A 22,684-nucleotide genomic window follows, 5' to 3' on the forward strand; every position below is an offset into this window, starting at 1 on the left:
TGGGAAGCAAATGGTTTGCAATCTGCTGTGCACAAAGCATGCACTCGCTGCTGATGCAGGCTGTCTTTACCTTCCTTCCATTCTTCCTGCCAAGCACAGGGACTGGAAGCAGCCTGGCCTGCCCCAAGTAGTGCTCCACTAGCTGATGACAACTTCATAAAAACAGGGAGTCCTCACCACAAGCAGTGACCACCCCTGTAGCAGTCAACAAAGCACCCTGAAGAGAAATGTGTGGACCAGGCCTCCTCTACCCCTAGTAGCTACTAGAGAGAAGAAGGACCAGAGGAGTGTAGTGTGGGGTTGGGGGCAGAGGTGAGAGTTAGGAGCAAGGATGGGGGTCAGGTGTGCTTTGTAGCACCAGAAATGAAACCAGATGAACCAATATTCGCCTTCATAACCACTTTATTCTGTGCTCAAATGGTACAGTGCTCTTATAAACTTTGTATGCTATGGTGAGTCCAAGACATGGCTGCCTTTGCCTTGCAAAATGCAGGTTCTGTTCTGGCTCTCTCTGATAATTCAGAGCCTGTTCCCTGCATGAGGGAAACAAAAGCAGCCAGCTACTTGGAGGGCTAGAGGAAGTACTGGACATCCCGCTCACAACAGCAGCACCTGGGCAGGGGTCAGTTTTGCAGGCTCAGAAGCCCAGCTTAGTAACGGCTCAAAGGAGTCTGTGGACTCATGCTCCCCAAGCTGGTAGGAGAGAGTAATAAATCCATTCTTCCCCAATGTTATCCACATAGGAGTCAAATCCCCTCACCAGATGTGACTGACAGGTAAGTCTGGAGAAGAGAGAGGGACACTGGTCTTTTTACAGTATGGGTTCCTGCCAGTGTGGCTGGGTCTGAGTTCATAGTCAGCCCCAATCATACTTCAAGTAGCAACGATGGAAGCAGGAGCCCATTTGAAACAAACAAAACTGTTGGGTACTACTCATCTTTCAACAACCAGGACTGTGGAGGGATCATGTCCTCCAGGCTTGTTGGGTCCACAAAGGCCACATCCCTAACTGCCCTTCTGCTTTTCCCTGCTCACTGCAGGGGCCCCCTTCTATCCTTTAGTGAAGCCTGGAGTCTGAGTGTCTGGGTGCTCAGGGCTTCCCCTCAGATTCTCCTCTAAAGCTGAGGTCTTTGTCAGAATCCAAACTCACCATTCTGAGGTCATCTTTCCTAACCTTATTCTCTGAGTCACTGTATAAGGGCTTAGATTAACAAGTCATAGTGTTTCTGTGATAAATAAGAGGAATCATACTTATAAATAAATAACCCCATCTGCAAGCCAGAGAGACGCCAGCGATCATTAATGGCACTGGGAAGTGTCGTGTACCCGGTGCTGCTTGCCCACAGCCTGCCCAGGCCTCCCTGGATGGCATCCTGGATCCTCACTCTGTGAGCTTCTGCTGCGTTGTCCACAGTGCCTGGTTTCACTGGAGCTGAGGCTTAGACCTAGTCCTGGTCAAGCTCACATGATCTCTAGCCCAGGGCTCTGGTAGCTGAAGAGGCACTAGTGACATGGGTTAGTCACCTGTTTGGCTTTGCCGTGTCAGAGGTCAGGCTTTCCCCTAATATTCTCTTCATCGTAGTAAAAAATAAAAATAAATCACAAAATATTATCGACAACAAAAATTCCACGGATGCAATGAATTACCTTAAATTTACAAAGCATTTTCTAGAGAAACTTAAAGCAGTTTTTGGTCTTCCTGGACATTTCTCTAGGCTGGCCATGGGAGGAAGAAAAGGAGAGGAGGGGAGGGGAGGCGTAGGGGAGCTTTGCCTCCAGCTGGAAGGGTGAGTGAGGTCTCTTGGGAACTAGCCACTCTCTGTGCACACACAGTCACATTCTATACTTGAGACCATGTGCGAGTCTGTGACCATGGTACCTTCCTTGCCAGAAAGTGGAGAGAAACTCCAGGGGTATAAAACCCAATAGACTCTTCTTTTCTCTCTCTCTCCTTTGTTCATTTGTAACATTTTACTAGAAAGCCCAGGCCAAGCTGCTGCACCCCCCAGCCAGAGAGCAGGGCCAGCCAGCTGTGTGAGGTCTGCTTTGAGGGGTGATGCTTCTGACAATAGAAGCAGACACAAGATGGATAGGACTCCCTCGGGCCTAGGAGGGACACTGGCTCTTCATGCGTTTCTTCTCCATTGCTAGTCTCACGGCCTGAATGAGCTTGTCTTTGTTATTGAGGATGTTATACTCTGAGAGCTTCACCAGCTTGTCGAAGGCGGCCTCTGTGTATGTCAGCTCCTTGGTGGCATAGGGAGACTTTGGTCCATAGATGTTCAGCTGGCCCAGTTCTAGCTCCTCAGGACTTCGCTCTACACCTTGGGGTGGGAGGATTCGCTATAGATACTTATGGTAGATTGCAAGGACTTGTTTGCACACATAGACAAACTTGCATGCATGCACTCTCACATGTGTGCACACACACAAACACAAACACACTCACAGGCACACAACCCCCCCCCAAAGTTCCTCAGGGCAGAGGCACAATTCACCCATTTCAAGATTCCACATAGCTGGGTATCATAAAATGGTCAAATGACTAAGAGCAGAGACCATGTTGCTGATTTCATGGATAAAGATGGATGTGGGGACTGGGGCTTACCTGGAGCCTTGTACTTCTGGAAGGTGTCATTGATGAGTGGGAAGTAGACCACGATGGGTGCATCGGGCTCCTGGGGATTCTCCATCACATAGCACTCCTTGAGACTTTTGTCGTCCTCCTGGATGGAGTAGTTGGGGAAGGGGATATTCTGCTCCGTGCAGTACTCGCAGGTTTGTTTCAGGGGCTGTAACGGCATGGGAGAGCAGTGAGCGCTGTAAGCCTGGGGATGGCTAAACCACACAGTTCCTGGTCCTGTTTCCCTGATTTTCCCAGCTAACACTGGTCCCAACCTGCTTTGCCACTGTGCGGAATTTTTAGGAAAAAAAGCCAACTCAGGTCAAAAGGCCCAGGCAGTAGGCTAGTGCCTAGCCAGCTGAGAGCTCCTTCTATGAGTTTTTAAAACCCAGAAGCCCTGCTCCTGCTGCTTTACCCAAAGACAGACCAGGGAGACAGCAGTGGCATTCTGGGAGATTAACAGACTCTGGGCCTGGTCCCCTGCAGTCCTGACTGTCCAAGGGCTGGGCTTTGAAAAGGTGCCTTTAAAGTCATGAAGAGTCCCATACCTGACTTACTTGCACGTGCCTCCAGCTAGCTACTTAATCTTTGTTCCCACCTCTGACCTAGGGATAACATTAGCTGTGTCACCTACACAAAGAACTGGTGCAAGGACCAGGCAGGATCCCGAGTAGGGAAGCAGCCGTTGTTTATTTACAAACCCAGGTCAGGATTGTTGCTTTCATTTTTGTCAGCTGTCTGTAATTCCTTTCTTCTCCCGGCGTTAGGCTGGGATTATATATCTCTCTATATAATATATTATATAATTATCTATAGTATCTATATCTACATCTACATATATCAAAATCAACCAAAAAAAAATCCCAAACAAACAAAACAAAAGCCCAGGACTTTCCCTTAAAGATGAAATAACAACAACAACAACAATAGGACAGGGCTGGAGAGATGGCTCAGTGGTTAAGAGCACTGACTGCTTTTCCAGAGGTCCTGAGTTCAAATCCCAGCAATCACATGGTGGCTCACAACCATCTGTAATGAGATCTGATGCCCTCTTCTGGTGTGTCTGAAGACAGTTACAGTGTACACATATACATATTATATATATATTATATATAATATATAATAATTATATATATATATATCAACACCACCACCATTGGTCACTTGTGTGATCATATGGAGGCCCTGTGATTACATGGCCTGGGATTAGTTTGAAAATAAGATATTATAAACTAATCATGATTATTTTTCAGCTGAAAAATGACCAAGTGCCTCAGATGCTCAAAAGCGATAATAAAATTGCCATTTATGGAGTCCATGCAAACCCCAAGTTCCAGCCTGTGAGAGCCAGCGATGCTGTGCTCCTTTCACGCAGTCTCAGAGTGTGCTAGCAGAGCGCATCCTCCCCTGTTGCAGCAGTTCAGGCCTCTGAGGTGGTGGCACTGACTTATGACAGCTCAGAAGCCACTGGGGCTGGGGCTGTCTCTGAAGTACTTGCCTTTGTCTGGGATCCTGAGCAGTAATTGAGATGGATGATAAGGTCGACTTTTCTCTCTGGCCTAAGGAGGGGCGCATAGCTGGAGTTGACAAAGAATGCAGTGTCCAGCAGGTTCAGGTGTTTTGTAAACTGTGTCAGCTGGTTTGGGAAGGTGTCCAGTACTGTGTCTGAAAAGTCAAGCCTTCTAGTTAGCATCCTACCAGATGCCCCCGATGCTGGCTATGGGTGGTGTGGAGGTACCGGTACACACCGAGTGCCCTGCCTGGAGTTTTCTTTCTTCACACTGGGCCTCTAGTCTCCCATGTTCTCCCTAGGACACTGAATCCTACTTCTCTGGGAAGGCTAGTGGATACCAGCATGCTCTTGAGGCCTTAGCAAGTCTTCTCTCGGTTATGCACACAAATTCACTCTGACTCACCCATAGAGCTTGTGGAGAAGAAAGGGTTAAGGGGAATTTATAAACTAGGGATACCCAGGGACCCAGAGCTATCAGCCCATTTTTCACCAGATAGCAAGGACGAGAATAACAGTCCAGGCTGAAGGACTTTGCAGGCTGTGGCCAAATAAGACGTCAAAGAACATTTCCATGTAGTAGAATAGGAAGAGTGTTAGCTCTAGTCCCTAATGCCTTCTCAAGGAGGTACACAGAATTAAAACTATGGGAGTGTGATCTAAGGCTTGGGGCTGTGAGACTGAGCTGGGCTTTGTTTGCTCAACTGCAGTGGGGGCACCGCTCACAGTGAAAGGTGCTCCCAAAAGATATTGTCAAAAGAGATCACATCTCTCCACTTGCACAATGGGGCCAACTTTTGCAGCTAAAACTGCTGGGAAGATTCTGTGGTTACAGTATATTACCTAATTAATGCCTGCATTGCCCCCTGCTGGCAAAGCCGTATGCATTCACGCTCTCAGTCATAAATGGAAGAGTGTCATGCCCCGCCCCCACCCACTCACCCCCTTGCACAAGCTGGCTGTGTTCTGCCTATTATCATGACCAGAGGAGACCATCTTTCTCTATGACAACTTCAATGCCTACTTTCCTTCCTCCCAACAGAGCCAGCCTGGGTTAAGGTACCTTTCCACATACAGAACTGTTTGTTCTGTAAGTAGTCGGTGTGCAGCTGCAACCCGTACAGGAAGTTGTGGAACTCAGACACCAAGGGCCTGTGTGTGAGGATTTCTCGGAAGGTGTTGGACAGCCATGTGGCTGGGATCACTACTGTGGTCTCCAAGGGGTTAGCATCACATCTGGGGATTTCAGGCAGGAGGGGATCGTCTTCTGTAGGGAGAAGGGATGGAGGGCAGGTTACAAAAGTTGGGGTAGCACTTGGTTGCTTGAGACGGGGTGGGGGGCAGGAGGAGAAAGGGAAGGAAGGAAGGCCCCACAGAGGATGGTGAGCCCAGAAGTGTGGTTTTTCTCTGTGCTCACAGATTCCCTAGGCTTGTCAGCTCTCTGGATACCAGAGACATCCTTCTGGCCTTGGCTCAAGTACCACCTGTAACCACCCTGCCCCCAGTGAGGCTTTAGGCCAACTGCCTTCCCATGTCTGGGTCACTGGGGTGATGTGGAAACCCCGACAGGCAATCAGCCCATAGTTCATGATCCATACCCACTATATTCATTACCCAAGAGGGGAGCCAGGGTGTTACCCACCGATGTCATGCAGTTTCTCCCTGGTCCACCTATAGAAAAACTCCTCCGAGGTGTGGGACAAATTCCAAGCATCAAGCAGGTTCAGGGAAAAGATGCTACTCCACAACCCTAGAGAAGCAGAGAGGTCGTGAGCAACTCTCCCCAGACTCCCTGCCCACCCACCCCGAATCTCACCGGTCTGACCTTAGACCCATGCCTACTGTAGGCCTGGGTGTTTTGGGGGGGGGATTTCTGTCTCCCACAGGACAGTTCTATGCAGTGACTGATGGTACCAATCCTCAGCTCTTTTCTCCCCTCCCTCAGTGCAGGGAGCAGGGGTGCTTACGGCACAGCTACAGTGGAGAATGACAACTGAAAGTGTAGGCTTTAGGTTCAAGCCCAGCTCTGATCTTGCATCAGTCTATGTGGAGAAAGCACTTAAGACAGTGTCTGGCATATAGTAAGTCTTGATACACATAAGGCTAGCTCTTACTTTTTAATGAAAAATTTATATAAAAATACTACAAAGATACATTAAAGATTTAATAATAATAGTAATAATAATAATAATAATAATAATAATAATAATAATAATAATAATAACAGATATGGGAACTCAACCTGTAATCCCAGTAGGGAGGCTGAAGCAAGAGGGCTGACATGAATTTGAAACCAGCGTAGGACATTTATAAAGTCCTGGGCTACAGAGTCAGACTCTATCGCAACAAACAAATACTAAAGATGATATTCTTTTTTTTTTTTTTTTTTTTTTTTTGGTTGGGGACCGAACCCAGGGCCTTGCGCTTTCTAGGCAAGTGCTCTACCCCTGACCTAAATCCCCAACCCCAAGATGATATTCTTTATTCAAATTTCTCACATGGAGTTGAGAAAACAGGTCCAGAGAAAGTAGGTAATTTAGGCAATCTCTGTGCAGTTAAATGCGAAGAATCAGAGTTCAATCTGAACTATAGGTTTCAGAACCACATGGTAGGAACTAGGCTCAGGGGAGAAGGAGGCACTGTGGGTTGTGGGCTTCTGTGTGGCGTTGGTAGAAGAAATGAGCCATGAGTTAGACTTTCTGGAATGGGTTGCTTTGGAGTAAGTGGCATATAGACATACAGACATCCTGTTTAAACAAAAGAGGTTTAAACAGCTGCCCTAGAAGCTGTAATGACAGGCTTATTTTCTGAGGTCATTTTTCTGCAGATGAGACTCTGAAGCAAAGAACAAAGACTGGCTGTCACAGTCCGTGGACCATGCACTCAATGACCTTGGCTTCTGAGGAACCAGAGAGCAAGGAACGGGGAGCTGGCCTAGGCTTTCCCAGCCAGCGGCTCTGTCCTTTCTGCTAGGGTCCTCTCTGCCTGCGATCTGAAGTGCAAGCAGGCAAACTGCTGCCCAGAGCCAGGCAGGGAGAAAGTGTGGGTGGTGATTTCCTATCTCAGCCTTCCAGATCCAGGATTCCAGATCTTCTGAGAAAATCCCAAACAGACCAGAGGAGACGAGGGTGCTGGGAGATTCCTGTAGGAACCCTTTACTGTTGTCTCCATGAGCCTAATGAAGATTAGGGCAGTCACAATCTGGAAGTAGGTTCTGGTTTAATGTAAAGCAGCAGATCCAGAAAGTTCAAGAGCTCAAGGCTAACCAAGGCAACCAGCAATGGGACTGGATTCTCCCTATTATTGGTTAGTCAGAGGCAGGCCTAGCCAGCACTGGGACTGAATATCTTAGGGAGTCACCTAGCATGTAGCACATCTCTGGCTCAGGAATCCTCTTCATCAGCCGCCCCATGAAGAACTCAGAGCCAAATAGCTCCGTGGGGATGAAGGCTCCGTACTTCTGCATGCCCACCTCGTAGGGGGAGAACTCGAACCATTCTGTACACAGGAGCAACATCAGTCTCAGGTTGAGGAACCATCCACACAACCTTCCCTCCACCCCACCGGTGCTGGCTCCAGGGCCATGGGGAGCTTGCAATTGCAAGCTGCAATTCCCCTGTGTGACACAAGGGGGCGTTTGCTGCTGGACAAAACAGCTCTACAAGTTGCTAAGCTCAAACTTTTGCTCCTCAAAGCTGAATAAACAGGGGCAAAAATGGACCCTTCCAGGTTTCCCTTTTGGGAAACCTAAAAAAAAAAATCTTACTGTCTCATTCTTCACAGTCTTCATTTCTCACTGACCTATCAGATAAGCCCCGGCAAGCTAGGGGACACTGCCCCTGATCGTCCCTACTTACAAGGGAGATTTCTTCATCTGTGGGGACACTGTTTCTTGATGTGGAGATCGGTAAAGTGTGTGTTGTACCCGCCGAGAAGGGGCCCCCTCTAAGTCGCTAGCCAGCAGTGTTACCTCTGAAATCCTGGTTGCTTACATCATCCTTGACATTGATAGTGAGGTAGATGGGCAGAGGGTTCTGTCCCCGGCACAGAGCAGCTCGCTGTTCTGACAGCTTGCATTCATTTTTCTGTTGGGACACCAGTGCTTAGGAGAGGTGGCTGACAAGCAGTCGGTGAAGAACGAGAGAACAATCGGAACCCTTAACAGCTATTTCCAGGCTTCAGGTCCCCCCAGGTGACTGGCATTGGCTGCCTTAGCTTGAGCTGTCAACTCTTAAATGAATTTGGGAAATGTATAGCATTTTCTTGGGCAGTCTGGCAGCATAGGCCATAAGTAGGGTGGGGATGGCTCTGTAATTTAAGACTGTGTCCTGGGTTCTCATATCTCAGGAGCTAAGGGATATGGTGAAGGTAGGAGAAGTCACCACCGTTCCTTCTTATTGCTATTATTTCGCACTCATTACTGGAACCTGAGTGGCACCAGGAGTTTTTGTCTTATTATCTTGGTGTGTTGGGTTCTCTCGAAATATAAGAGGCAAATCTTTCTCCCCTCCTGTCCTGTCCTTTCCTGTCCTGTCCTTTCCTTTCCTTCCCTTTCCTCTCCTCTCCTCTCCTCTCCTCTCCTCTCCTTTCCTTTCCTTTCTCCTTTCTTTCTCCTTTCTTTCTCAACTGGAAGTTTAGAAACCCGAAACTAGGTGACAATCTAAGTAAACCCCAAGTCCCCAGAGTTCTGTGTGTCATCAATGAGGCAAATCCTGAAGATATGCCTGGGCCACCAACTGTGTCCCAAAGTGAATCAGCCAGCACTTGAGCATCCGTGGTTACCCTGTGCACAATGACTCCAGACCCTGGGAGGAATGGCAAACACTTGTGCTGCCTAACGACTCTCAGACCTCCTCAGAAGCAAAATAGGGTACTTATCACAACTGGACCCAGAGATCTGGACAACATAGAGTTAAGTGTCCTAGAATAAAGCCACAGACTCAGGAAAGAGCCCAGTTGGGTTAGGAGTGCTGGAAGGTAGTAGACTCCTGCCATAGCCAGAGTCGAAGAGCCGAGGCCTCCCACGGCTCGCTTCTCTCATCCTAGCCTAGTTCTCCAGTGCACTAGGGCCTCAGAATGCTCAGACTTCCAGCCTAGAAAGCTGTGGTGTCGTCTTCTCATTATGTGGGTTAATATTGATTGTTATTGCTAGAAGGTTTATGCCCGTTTTGATATTGCGTGCTTTTAATCCTATCATATGGGAGACAGAGGCAAATGGATCCAAGGCCCTCTTCTGACCTCTGTGGGCACAGATGGCGCACACACACACACACACACACACACACACACACACACACACACACACACACACACACACACACGGAGGTGAAACACTCATACACATAAAATAAATCTAAATAATTATATTTCAACTAAAAATTAAAGAGGAATAGTTTGGTAACACATGTATGTAATCCCAGCACTTAGGAGGAAACGAGAAAAACTATAAGCTCAAAGCCAGCTCCAATTATAATGTGAGTCCCAGGCTAGCCTGGGCTATACAATGTGAGACTTTATCTCAGAATATTAGCTCATTGTTGACTGCTCAAAATATCTTACTTCCTCTTCTTTTTATGTGTTTCATGTGTACGTATGTATGGTATGCACACATATATTTAATGTGTGTTTACATACATGTTGGTGTATGCATGTGTGTATGTGTGTGTGTGTATGTCTGTGTGCATTTGTGTATGTATGTGTGTGTGTGTATGTATGTGTGTGTGTGTATGTATGTGTGTATGTGTATATGTGTGTATGTATGTATGTATGTATGTATGTGTGTATGTGTATATGTGTGTATGTGTATATGTGTGTATGTGTATGTATGTATGTATGTATGTATGTGTGTATGTGTGTATGTGTATATGTGTGTGCATGTATGTATGTATGTGTGTATGTATGTGTGTATGTGTGTGTATGTAGATTCCAAGGCTGATATCAGATGACCTCCTCAATTACCTCTTACTTTATTTGCTGAGGAAGGGTCTCTTCCTGGATCAGGAACAACACAAAGGCCTTGCTGTGAACCCTTCTAGGCCACACAGCACTTGCATGCTCCTATTTGTCTCCTCCATGTGGGGTCAGACAGAAGCGTGATTGACAGCTCTCTAGCTGCCCAGCTTCCTTCCCACTTCATCTTGGCATGGCTTTCAGGAAATATGCTTCATGTATGCAGGGAGCACCCAGGCTTGCCCACCATGGGGGGTCTTAGTTCTCTCAAAGGGATGTGAAAGGTGGCCTCACCATCTTCATCACCCCGATATGTATTTGGACACCCCATGATTCTTCCAGCCAGAGGAGGACGTACATGCAGGTCTAACCTAATGTCTTTGGCCATGGAGGTTCAAGTTCTCTGATGAGGAAAGACTATGATTTGATATCAGTCAGGCAAGTGGGACCCAGGAAAGGCTTCAACACTCACCTTATCTCCCAGACTGTACTCGACCAGCTTGCCCCAAAAGTCTGTGAACGTGGTCTTGTAGCCCTCCTGGCTGTGTTGTCGGAGTTCCTCTTGCCATTTGCAGAGCTGATCTGGGTACAGTGCAGGCATCTTGTCTTTGACAACATGTCTCCGGGCCTCAAAGACAACAGGTTCCAGGTCTTTGGATGACCACTCAGGATCACTGTACAAGGTAGCCATTGTCCTGGTGAAAGACAAACACAGATGACAGAGCTACCCCGGCCCTGGTCTGAGCAGCTCTCTGTCCAGGACAGAGATGGGCAGATCATGGGATCATGGGGAGTCCCAAACCTGGCAGGAGAAGGGCCCAAAGGAAAGGGAACAAGGGAGGCCTATGGTGAGAGGTAGGCAAACACTGCTTCTCATTACTGATTGTTTCCCTCTCTTGAGTGCCTATCGTATGTCGTGCATATCACACTAGCTGAGATGAGAATTCTGCGCTCAGGTCTGCCTGGGTTCAAAACCAGGCTCTACCACTCACTTGCTGTGTGATCTTGGGGAAGCTACTTAACCACTCTTTGCCTCAGTTCCCCTAACTGAAGTGGTGAAGAATTGTGATTGATGTACCCAATTCATACAGTTCTTGTAAAAAGATTTTTTTTTTTTGGTTCTTTTTTTCGGAGCTGGGGACCGAACCCAGGGCCTTGTGCTTCCTAGGCAAGCGCTCTACCACTGAGCTAAATCCCCAACCCCATAAAAAGATTTTTTAAAAAGATCACAAAACTTATCATTGTATGAAACACCAGAGCTGTGATGAGGGAGAGCTGGAAACATTTGATTCCTGGATTGGCTGATTCCAGACTAGGACACTAATTAAAGTTTTATTTCCTGGGGCCCAGGGCTTAAGGGCATTGGCTGCTCTTCCAGAGGGCCCAGATTCAATTTCTAGTATCTATGTAACAGCTTGCAATTATCATTAACTCCAAATCGGGGGGATCCAATGCCCTCCTCTGGCCTCTGCAGGCACCAGGTATGCACGTGGTACACAGGCGTACATGCAGGTAAAACCCCCATACACATAAAATAATTTTTGAAAAGATTTATTTCCTCTCTTTGCTCTTCCTCTACTTCTTCTCCCTCCTCCTTCTTCCTCATTCTCCACTTCCTCTTTTCCTTTTTACCTTTATGTGGACTGTGGTGGATGGAGACAGCAAGGCTGGGCCTGAGGTCCCCTCTGGCTCCTGCCTGCCCCCACAGAAGTCCAGCAAGGCTCTGCTGAAGTGAGTTAACTTTATAATTACTTGGGAGCAGCCTTTGAACACAGGCCCTGGACTGAGTTCAAGGTCCGGTTTTGGGGCTGGTAAGACGCTTCATGCTTGCCAACAAGCATGACTACCTGAGTTTGATCCTGGGCATCCCCGTGGTAAGAGGAAAGAACCAAGTCCTGAAAGTTGTCCTCCACAAGCATGCGTGAGTATACACACAGACACATACTTAAAATAATTTTCTAAAAGAAAGCTTTAAAAACTCCAGTCATGAGCTGAATGACATTGATGAGCAATGGTCAACTCTCTGTTCTCCAGTTCAGTGATCCTTAGCTGGGTCTGGGTCTGACTCTGTTGGATCAAACCTCTGTCTGTCAACATAGCCCCTCTTTATTCTGTCCCAGTGGCAGGGGAATTTGTCTAAGGACACCCGATAATACAAACAAGTGCCTCCTTCCTTCCTAGGACTGGTTCCAAGAAAGATGGAAAATGGTGGGGTTTCTTCTACAGATAGTAGCCTGCCCTCCATAACATTTATTCGTTACTTTCATACTTTCGAAAAGTTTCCCCCAACCCATTGCTAATGTTTTATTTATTCTTCATTTATTGACAGGGCTTTCTGTAGACCAGGCTGGCTTCCAACTCAGTATGTAGCTGAGATTGGCCTAGAACTCCTGATCATCTTGCTTCTTTCTACCTGCCTCAGCTTTCTAACCGATGTTGTTTGTTTATTTTGTGTATTGAGTGCTGTATTTGCATGTACATCTGCCTGCCAGAAGAGGGCATCAGATCCCATTACAGATGGTTGTGAGCCACCATGTAGCTGCTGGGAATTGAACTCAGGACCTCTGGAACAGCCAGTGCTCTTAACCACTGGACCATCTCTCCAGCCTGCTAACCATTGTTTTAAAAGGGATGTTTTCCATGCTGTCCTCAATTCAGGGAACCTGTAAATGTTTTATTCTGGCATTCTGGCTGGGCCTGAGGTCCTCTCTGTCTTTTGCCTCTTACAGAGTAGTCCAACAGTGCCCCCTATCTCTGATGAAGCACGTTATCATTTTAAACCTATTTCATTATTATTACTTATTTTGTTTTTGTTTGAGATGGGGTCTTACTATGTAGCCCTTGCTAGTTTGGAACTTGGTAAGTAGACCAGGCTACTTGAATTCGCAAAGGTCCACCCACCTGTCTCTGACTCTTGAGTGCTGGGCCACCACGTTCACTATAATCATAATAATTTTAAAAATCATGTGGCGAATTGGATCCCCCTAAACTGGAGTTGCAGGCGCTTGTGAAGTTTCTGACATGGATGTTGAGAATTAGAGTTGGATCCTCTGCAAGAGCCGTATGTTCTTTTCATAGCTGAGCACCTTTCTAGTGATGTGAATTATTTTTATAGCTGTCTGGGAGTAGCCACTGAACATGGGCCCTGGATGGAGTTTAGATTTTAGGTCTATGATTCCTGACATGAGTGACCCGGGGCAAAACCTTGTGCTTCTCCGTCTGTAAACTAGCAGTGGAGAAGTTATGAGAACCTCCTTGCCTGCAGGCTCTTCATCTAGAAACCCAAACAACTGCAGGTTGAAATCATTCAGAAAATTCTTTCTGTTCACTGAACATCTATGGACTGTCATTATTCCTGAGATAAGAGAACATGTCTGCTTACACAGAAACTGCATTGGTGTTATAAGTAACCTAGCGAAGACTTAAGGAACTCCTTAGGAGTGTGTGTGGGACACTATGCAGATACCATGCCATGTATACAAGAAGCTTGAGTATCAGCTGAGGATAGCCCATGGATATCCTGCAACCAGTCCCTCTTGGGTATCAATGGTCAGCTATGCTTGGTGCAAAGGACAATGCATGAACTTGGCCTGTCTGATCCAAAGCCCCCAGCATCTGACGAGTAGATATGGAGCCAAGGGATTTCTCAGGACAGGGTCACATCCAGTCCCTCCAATGAGAGCTATGTCGAGTTCCATGGAAGGAAAAGACACAGCAGAGGGACTCAGGGTTCAGTCCCCAACACAGTCAGACATAGCTTTGGCTAAGAGGCTTCCAGTGGCCACAAGGAAATTTTAGTGAGCCCCTTCCACTATATAAAGTGTTAAAAGGTCTGAGTTATGACTGTGGTATATAAGGATAATTGTGTTGGTGACAGTCATTGGAACATTTTCATTAATCTACAAGCTTCTTTATTCCTTTTGAGTTAAATATTAATGAACAAATAACTTATTTTTGCCCCTACTGCTATGTCTTCTGTTAGGTTTGACCATGCCAGGCTTCCTTATAGGAGCCCAGTGCCCACCTTCCTTCCACCTCAGCAGAGTCAGCAGGAGCAGCCCTGTGAAAGCTCTGTTCGTTCCTTTCAGCTGCTTGAGGTGATCTGCCAGGGCAGAGACAGGGACAAAAGACAGCACTGAGGAACTACAGGGAGGCAAGTCAGAGCAACTGGGCTAGTTCTACCCATCATGAAAGACTGAGCCAAGCCCCGAAAGAGGGTGGCTGCATCCCATTAGGAAACACCAAGCTCATCCATCATTGCACACCATGTTTTCCTGGGCTGCTACCACAGCTCCAAGAACATAGCCAACAATGACCAATGTATACAGCAGCTCTGTGCTTAATACTGGGAGAGGCCATGACTATTGTTAAGCCCACTTTACAGATCCAGCAACCGAGTCTAAGGAATTAAAGTAAATGCCTCAAATCCCACAGATGTGCATGGTGGAGCTTTCTGGGCTTCATGAGTCACTTTTACTTAGGATGGCAAAGTTCATGGTTTCCCCAGATCCCAGGCCACACCTATTTGCTACTTCCTCTGGGCTTCTCCACCAGTGATGGTGTCCAGTTCCTTACCAGGTTGCACCTGACAAGCCGGTGAGGTAAACAGAACAGTCCAGAAGGTTCAGCTTCTGCAGCCCCAGCAAGTGGCCATACAAGGAGACCATAGACCTCGTGCCACCTCCTGTGGCCATGATGGCTATCATCGGTACCTGTAGGCACAGAAGCAGACTTCTGGAAAGGGTTCCTCCATAGATGAGGATATGGAGAGATCCCGGCTTAATATGAATGTGGGATACAGAGATCTGGTTAGGAGAAGGGAGGGGAAGGGGATGGTTTGAGGACTGCCTTTCCCAGAGCAGTGAGTAACTTAGTAGGATCCAGAAGGCCACCTTTGCTCTACACCAAGTTATGATATCAGTAGGGCTCAGTAAATCAGAGTCCTGGTTAAAGAGTTCTGAGTGCCCAACCCAGTTCTCTATTAATAAGCATCAAAACTGAGGCTGTGTGTATGTGAGTCATGGATGGTGACTGACAGACATCTATACCTGGCAATGATGTCAGGGCATTAGTCCATGGCCTGGTACATGGCACAAGCTCAGCCTATGCAACATTGTGAGAGCAAGAGAAAACCCACGATACTGATGGCAAGGGTGGTTAGCATAGGTTTAAGGAGTCCCTGGTGTGGTTCCCTAAAGATGAGATCGAAGAGGAAGTTTTGGGCCAACTTCCTGTCTCCATTTAGGAGGGATTGTGAAGTTTTTCCTGTAGCTGAGGCTCAGTCATGGCTCCTATCTCAGCCTCAGAAGCAAGGTGCTTGGGGGCTAACCTACTCCCCAGACTAACAGATGGAGGTGTAGGGACACTTTGGCTGCCTCCAGGGGAAGAGGCAACTGGCTCTGGGAATGAGAGGGGCTTCTCTTCAACTTCCCACAGTCATTTCTGGTGGGGATGGGTTCACGTGCAGAGTAGAGAAGAGAGAGGACAAGTGGGTGGGGGCTGGGGATTGGGTGCCTAAGAGGATAGAACTCAGTGTTTCCTGGCTGGGGCGAGAATGACGTCTCCATGTGGTCTCAGTAAGACAGCTTAGTCGTGTAAGGATCCCGAGTGTGCATGTGCGTGCACGTGCATGCAAGTGAGTGTTGGCAGGGTCCCCTACCCTGGTGAACACACAGTTGAATCACAGGTATCAGGGCCCTTGTCCTGGCACCAGGACCTTAGTAGTTGGAGCAAACACAGAAATCCAGGTGTTACCATAGTCAGAGCATAGTCATAGATAGAGCAGTTAGGAGAAGATGGAATTGGGGACCAATAGCCCAGAGTGACCCTCAGCCTGGGCCAGTGCCCTTGCTTGCCCACCTCATCCTCATGCAGGCCCTCCTCCAGTTGCAGCACTTGATTCAGTGCCTTGGTCACCTCCACCTTCCGCTTCTGCAGAAACTCCACCTCTTCCTGGCACAGGCTGAACCCGAGTCGCACATCCAGTGTGTTAGAGCTGTGGGAAAGGGAACCCTGTAGCCTCCGCCTTTAATCAGCGGGTGGAGAGCCAAGTCCTACCCGTATCTCTTCTGTGGCCTTATCTACTCTGATCTGCGAAATGCTCACCGGCCAGCACTACCTTCAGTACCTAATGAGCCACCAGGACTAACTCTCCAAAGCTGGCTCTCTGAAAGCTGGCACTTGTCTAAAGACTGCTACTTCTGCCACCTCAGCAGGATATAGGAAGTTCCAAAGAAGTTTCTCTCGGTACCTTCTCTCTCCCAAAGCTGGTATGAGTGACAAGGGCCTCTTAAACCCTTTGGTTAAACTCCCTGCACAGAACTATAGAGCATAGTCTCTTCTGAGCCCCACCAACTAGTCCTCTGCTCCTGTGAAGCTCCCTGCTCCTCCTGAGCCCTCCCTGCCCACAAAATCACAATTCTCCTGCGTGTTTGTGTGACTGACAAAGCCACTCACTCCCCTGATCTCGCTGTGCCATCTCCCAGGCAGAGGAGGCATGAGCTGCCGGTTATGCCTGATGCGGCTTCCCCCACCCCCTTTTTTAATCACATTCTCTGTCTGGAGCAAGTCCAGGCCTGGCATATAAGACCCTACCAGACCTACGCAAGCTCACCCCAAGCTCCCTATGGGAAAAGAGCCACCAGGTTCTTGGAGCCTGCTTTCTGAACCTTGGTTAGGGTCTTTATCTTCATAAGAACCACCCTCTTTTTTATTACCTGTATCCCTGAATCCTCTGAGCCCCCTCCCCTGGAATTCTGAGGGGGTCTCTGTTAGCTTGCTATCTTAGCTTACTAACAAAGCGGTGTATCCTAGAAGGCAGGGCCCGAGGTTCTCCCAACCCCTCTCTTCCTATGAGAACAAATAGTAACAGTAGCACTGGCGGGCATTTGCTGAGCTTCCGCCCACCATTTATATTCCTGGTGGGAATATTTTCCTGGTATTTCACATGCACTCATTTATGAGATTCAAAGAACAAGCTGAATTGCAGGTGGGAAAAACGAGACCCAGCAAGATTGAAGAGATGGCTTAATAGCCCTGGCTGTTCTTCTAGGGGACATAGATTCAATTCCCACCACCCACATGGCATCTTACAACAGTAACTTCAGTTCCAGGGGATATATCGCCCTCTTCTGGCCTAAACTAGCACTACACACAAGTGCTGCACAGGCTCATGTGCAGGAAAAACACTCATATGTGTAAAATAGAAATGATAATAAATTATAGTCACTTGATTTTCAACAAGGGTAAAAATTAGCAAGGGAAAAAACAGTCTTTTTGATAAGTGATCCAGGAGCAGTTGAATATCTGTATGTAAAATGTACAGTATGCAAAGTAAACTAAAAATCAATCACAACCTAGAGAGCTAAAACTAAAAATGTCTTAGAAGAAAACATGGGAGTAAAGTTTCGTGATTTTGGATTAACCAATACTTTTTTGATTCGGCATCAAAAATACAAGTGACAAGAGAGAAAATAGGCTTCCTCGAAGTTAAAAACCAAGGACACCATCAGTAAAACACGAAGAGGAGCTGGAAGCTACGTTTCAGCAGTTAGACCTGGGTTCAGTTCCCAGCACCTACCTTCACAGCCTTCTGTCACCCCAGCACCAGGACCCCCAATGCCCTCATCTGACCCCCACGGGCACTAGGCATGCATATGACATACATGTATACATGTAAACAGTCATACACAATATAAAATAACACACACGCAAAGAACATATAAAGACACCTCACAAAACAAGCCGAATATAAAATACTCAGATCCAGGATACACAAAGAACTTTTTTAAGTTAATAAAAGACAGAGCCCATTTAAAACATGGACAAAGGCTTAGGTAAACACATCTCCAAGAAGAAGATCTACTAATGGCTAATTAAGCCCAGAATAGATGCTCGACCTCATTAGTCATCGGAGAATGACAAGTGAATGACTGGGAGCTACCCCCTCACACCTACTCCTCTGAGTTAGGGGGAGCATAGAAGGGAGAAGGGGTACTTTACCAGGGTGAGGGCTTCATGTGTAACTCATAGTTCTCTCCCTGATAAGAAAAAGGTGAAACGCCTGTTAGAGATGACACAGAGAGCAAAGGGAGCCAAACAAAGAGGTGGAAACTTACCCTCCCTGGACCCAGCATGCATGCATGTTCACAGTACTGTGCACATACATGCACTCTCTCTCTCTCTCTCTCTCTCTCTCTCTCTCTCTCTCTCTCACACACACACACACACACACACACACACACACACACACACACACACACACGCGCGCGCGCGCGCACTCCCTTCCCACATCCTACTTCTGAACATGACATTACACCGTTTTCGCTCAGGCTCCACATGTTCCCGGGTTCCCACTGAGGCCTACAAGTCCACTCCATTTTGCCTCAAGACCCCACATGCTACCTTCCCCATATGTCTTTGGACTCTTCCCATCTCTCTGTTACAGGAGCTGAGCATCTCTGGGACCCCTGGCCAGACCCACGTGCTCACCACAGGCAGGGTCATCGGCTGGCCATCGGAAAGGCAATCGAGGGGCTGGCAGACTGTGTCATTCCTTTGTGCTTCACAGCAGCAAAGCTAGAAAGAAGGGTGGGCTCTGTGAGGAGCTGAGGGGCTCCTCTGCCAGCTCTCCCAGCCCAGTTCCCTTCTTCCTCCCTTCCAAGGGTGGCTGCCATGTACCCTATAGCTCCAGTGGCTCTTAGGTGCCTCTGCATAAAGCTGGGGCTGGGAGTATTTGGGGTAGTGGAAGCAGGCAGGATTGGGGCAGCAGGGCTCCAGACAGGGCCGGACACACTGGGTGTTCTCGAAGGAGTCTGTCACCATCACCAGAAGGTTTTTGTCTGAGAAAGAAGGTAAGATGTTATACCCATGGGAAGTTTCCTATCTCTGCTTCCCATTAGTTCAGCAAAAATCTTATTTTGACTCAGTGTCTAGGAAGACTTGTTCTTGCAAAGACCCTGGTGTGGTTCTCAGCACCCACATGGTGGTTCACACCTATTTATTACTCCAGTTCCAGGGGATCCAATGAGAGGCAAAACATTCATACACGTAAGATAAAATAAATACATTTCAGAATAAAAAGTAGTCCTGTCTTGATGTGCCAGGAGGAGTTTGCAATCCCTGGGCACTCATTAAAATGCTTCAGACAGGGCTCTGAAATCTGAATTTTAAAAATCTGTGAAGAATGTTGATAGATATACTCTCCAAAAAGCCCTTTAAGGTTCTGAGAGAGCTCTCAAGATTAGTCTTCTTGGTTCTGCTGTGCTAGAAGAGCCCCAAAAGTCACCAGCTCACTGCAGAGAAAATACAGCCATCAGACTCTCGGTTTGGGAGCAGAAAGCCCCCCAGCCCCCCTTTCTGGTCACATCTGTGGGGCCACACTGCTCTCCTGTGAACAGCTGGTAACCCAGCATAAGAGTGGTGGGTAGGGGGTGCACAGTGGCTTGTGTGGGGCTCTTCCAACTGGAAAATACCATGAGTTGGAAGCTGCTAGGAAGGTGTGGCTTGAGGACCCCTGCAGCTACGGTGCCTATCTGTCCCAAGTCTGCCTACTCAGCCACAGAGGGTAGCAGGCCTGAAGATTTCCACTTGGATCCCTGGAAGAACAAATCCTTCATAGAAATGGATGAAGAGGATAGGTGTCTGAGGACATGATTTTGAGTTTTGACTTTACTTCTCTAACCTGGGATAGTCCAGATAGGTTGAATTGGCCTGTTTCCCTGAGCTCCAAATTGACCTAGATCATTAGCCCCCACCTCTATACCTAAACCAGCCATTAGACAGAGCAAGGAAACTCACTTTTCTTCCTCTTCCTCGGCCTCCTGGATTCTGCATGAACCTCCAGGCAAGAGACTTGGCGAGACTGTGACAAAGCAAAGAGGGCGACTGGGACTCTAAGCTCAAGCCATCACCCTCCTCCCTTAGTGAGAGGGGAAGAGGCAAAGACCCAGATGTTGGTCAGTCATGGGGTTACGCTATGCATTCTGGGTTTGCTGTAGACAATTCTGAGCCCAGTCAAGGCATGGTGCCTCACTACAAGAGGGAGAAACACACCACAGTTTACTGGAAGTCATGTGCACAGGGGCTGGCCTGAAGCTGTGTTCAGCCTTGCGAATGAGAACTTGGGATAAAATAAATTTCCAAGAAGCAGAGGCCAGGTGAATGCCTTGTTCACACATTTCAAACACTCTGCTTTTAAAGGGAGAAGTTTGCTGGGATAGTGGGAACATTCAGTTAGAACAACTACGGTTTGTTTCCCCCACCCCCGAGACAGGGTCTTACTATGTAGACCAGGCTGGTCTTGAACTCATAGAGATCTGCTTGTCTCTACCTCCCGAGGGCAGGAATTAAAGGTGTGTGCCACCATACCTGGCCTATGAAATAATTTTGGTTCTGAAACCATGTTGTGACTACGTCTGGGAAAGAAGTGATCTTTGGGGGATGTAGAGTCTGGGCAAAGGTGATACCCTGGTACTTCCTGCCTTGATACAGAATCCCAGAGTGCAGGCCCACCATGCCTGGGTGCACCCTCATTGGGTTAACCATTTAGTCTAATTCTCCCTGGAGAAGCCCCAACTTGGGCCCAGCACCCTATCCCCTGAGAGCAGCAGCCACATGTAGCCTTTAAAACTTCTAGAACCCAGGAGGACATTACCACCAGCACGCCATTGGTGATGAGGGTCTCTGATGAGGAGACACTGAAAAACAAGAGAGAACCCCTGGTCAGTAATAACATTCTTAGCTGACCCCTTATGAGGGTGACAAAAACTATAAATCATTCCAGCCATAAAGTAGCATTTCCCATTTATCACAAGAAGTATCTGCTCGAGAAACTAGGTTTGAACCAGACTTGGCATCTTCTGTACCTCAGCATCTAAGGAGGAGAGGCAGGGGGATCAGAGCCCTAAGCCAGATTCTGTGACGCTGTTTCAACTCAGGTCTAGGTCTATGGGTTGTCGAGGAGGAAAGTGTTGTATGTTTAAAACAGGATGTCCGTGGAGAGATAGATTTATTGGGGAGAAGTGTTGTAAGACTGCCACCCCACATCTAGAACAGATACAAACACTTCGTACCAACAAAGCTCCTGTGCTTTAATTAATGTATACCTTTTACAAATAGGGTTGGATTTTACACATACAGTTCCAGAAGAGGCCAGAAGGGGGCATCAGATCCTCTGGAAATGGAGTTACAGATGGTTGTGAGATGGACATGATGCTAGGAATTGAACCCAAGACCTCTGGAAGAGCAGTGTTCTAAGCCACTGTGCAGTCAATCCACCCCCCAGATTTAGCTTTCGTTGCCTTCTCCTCTGGTTCTGGCCAATGGTTAGATTGTTTATTCTGATAGTTCTGGGTCAACGAGGATAAGACTTTTTCTGATCCCATACCACAGTGGTAGGAATTCTACCTGGAAGCTCCTGTTGGAAATACTGGGGACTGAAGCAAGCACTGAAGTGTTCTCTCTCTCTCTCTCTCTCTCTCTCTCTCTCTCTCTCTCTCTCTCTCTCTCTCTCTCTCTCTCTCTCTGTGTGTGTGTGTGTGTGTGTGTGAGAGAGAGAGAGAGAGAGAGAGAGAGAGAGAGTGTCAATATGGGATACCTTTGATTTATACAGTACTAAGAACTGGACCTAGGACTTTGTGCATTCTAGGCAAGCATTCTGCCAACTGAGCTAGATGCCCAAACCCATAAATCTTTAAAAGAATGCTTGCATCAATGAAACTAGAACAGTGGTGGAGCGGGGCACTTATACCCTTTACAAGCTCCTGCTTCATCAGTGCACAGATGGAGAAATGGAGAGATAAATGGAGGACATCATCCCCGTGCCAGCAGTGAGGGTGGACCATGGGAGGGCAGCACAAAGGCAGTTTCAGCTGTAAAGTCAAGGGTCTTAGCTGACAGGCAAGCCTGACACCTACTTACTTTTCTTCGAGCAGGAACTCCACTTCCAGTTCTTCCATGCCCTGAAGAGAGAGAAGAGGAAGGAGGCTACTGGTCATGTATGCACATCCAGGGACCTTTGGCCACCCCTGTAGACCAGCCATGCCTTGCACATACTTGGTCCTACAGCCACAGAGAAGGAACAGTGGTCCCAGCTCTTTTTACCCTCCTCACCACTCTTTGTCCCAGGTCTCCGACGTAAGGGGAATTCTGGTGTGGATGTGATGCCTGGCTCCAAGTGTGAGTTCATCTGTACCAGGATGATGGCTTTCTATTTCAACTCACTGTTTGCCTGTCTTCCTATGGGACTCAGGGCTTGGGCAAGGGCTCTGTGAGCTGGTGCCTTTAGAGAACTCAACTCTGCCCCCATGTTTCTTGGGTAACTGGAGGTGAATTATGGCTTCACTGGGCCTCAGTTTCCCCATCTGAATGTATAGAAAGAAAAGATAGAGGTGCTTGCTCTCTGATGTGTGTCCAAAGCCAAGGACAGCATCTTACCCACAAATATCACAGTATTTGTGGGATGATCGAATCTAGAGTAACCTAGTTTTCTCCAGTTCTGAACCTTGTTGACCTGCCCTCTCTACTCAAGGGTATTCCAGAAACAGGAGGTAAGAAAAGGGAACCTGACTGCTTGGAGGGTTATCACCATTGCATAGATGAAG

The 22,684-nt window shown here is 47.6% G+C and overlaps 1 protein-coding gene across 1 annotated transcript in view; it reads right to left on the reverse strand.

The window, feature by feature from the left end:
* Window positions 1–384: 384 nt before the first annotated feature.
* Window positions 385–22,684, reverse strand: part of Pla2g4e (phospholipase A2 group IVE) — a 65,141-nt gene continuing 42,841 nt past the window's right edge. The window contains exons 5-20 of the mRNA XM_032903993.1: window positions 22,002–22,042; window positions 20,737–20,779; window positions 19,881–19,944; window positions 18,762–18,922; window positions 18,573–18,659; window positions 18,084–18,121; window positions 15,942–16,077; window positions 14,658–14,794; window positions 10,555–10,777; window positions 8,104–8,218; window positions 7,494–7,631; window positions 5,776–5,883; window positions 5,197–5,400; window positions 4,122–4,288; window positions 2,609–2,792; window positions 385–2,324 (exon numbers count right to left, since the gene is read on the reverse strand). Of these exons, the coding sequence (XP_032759884.1) occupies window positions 2,107–2,324; window positions 2,609–2,792; window positions 4,122–4,288; window positions 5,197–5,400; window positions 5,776–5,883; window positions 7,494–7,631; window positions 8,104–8,218; window positions 10,555–10,777; window positions 14,658–14,794; window positions 15,942–16,077; window positions 18,084–18,121; window positions 18,573–18,659; window positions 18,762–18,922; window positions 19,881–19,944; window positions 20,737–20,779; window positions 22,002–22,042 (2,064 nt within the window). The 3' untranslated portion in view covers window positions 385–2,106. The remainder of the gene's footprint in view (window positions 2,325–2,608; window positions 2,793–4,121; window positions 4,289–5,196; window positions 5,401–5,775; window positions 5,884–7,493; window positions 7,632–8,103; window positions 8,219–10,554; window positions 10,778–14,657; window positions 14,795–15,941; window positions 16,078–18,083; window positions 18,122–18,572; window positions 18,660–18,761; window positions 18,923–19,880; window positions 19,945–20,736; window positions 20,780–22,001; window positions 22,043–22,684) is intronic.

This window comes from Rattus rattus, chromosome 5 (assembly GCF_011064425.1).
Source record: "Rattus rattus isolate New Zealand chromosome 5, Rrattus_CSIRO_v1, whole genome shotgun sequence".
Taxonomy (NCBI): Eukaryota; Metazoa; Chordata; class Mammalia; order Rodentia; family Muridae; genus Rattus; species Rattus rattus.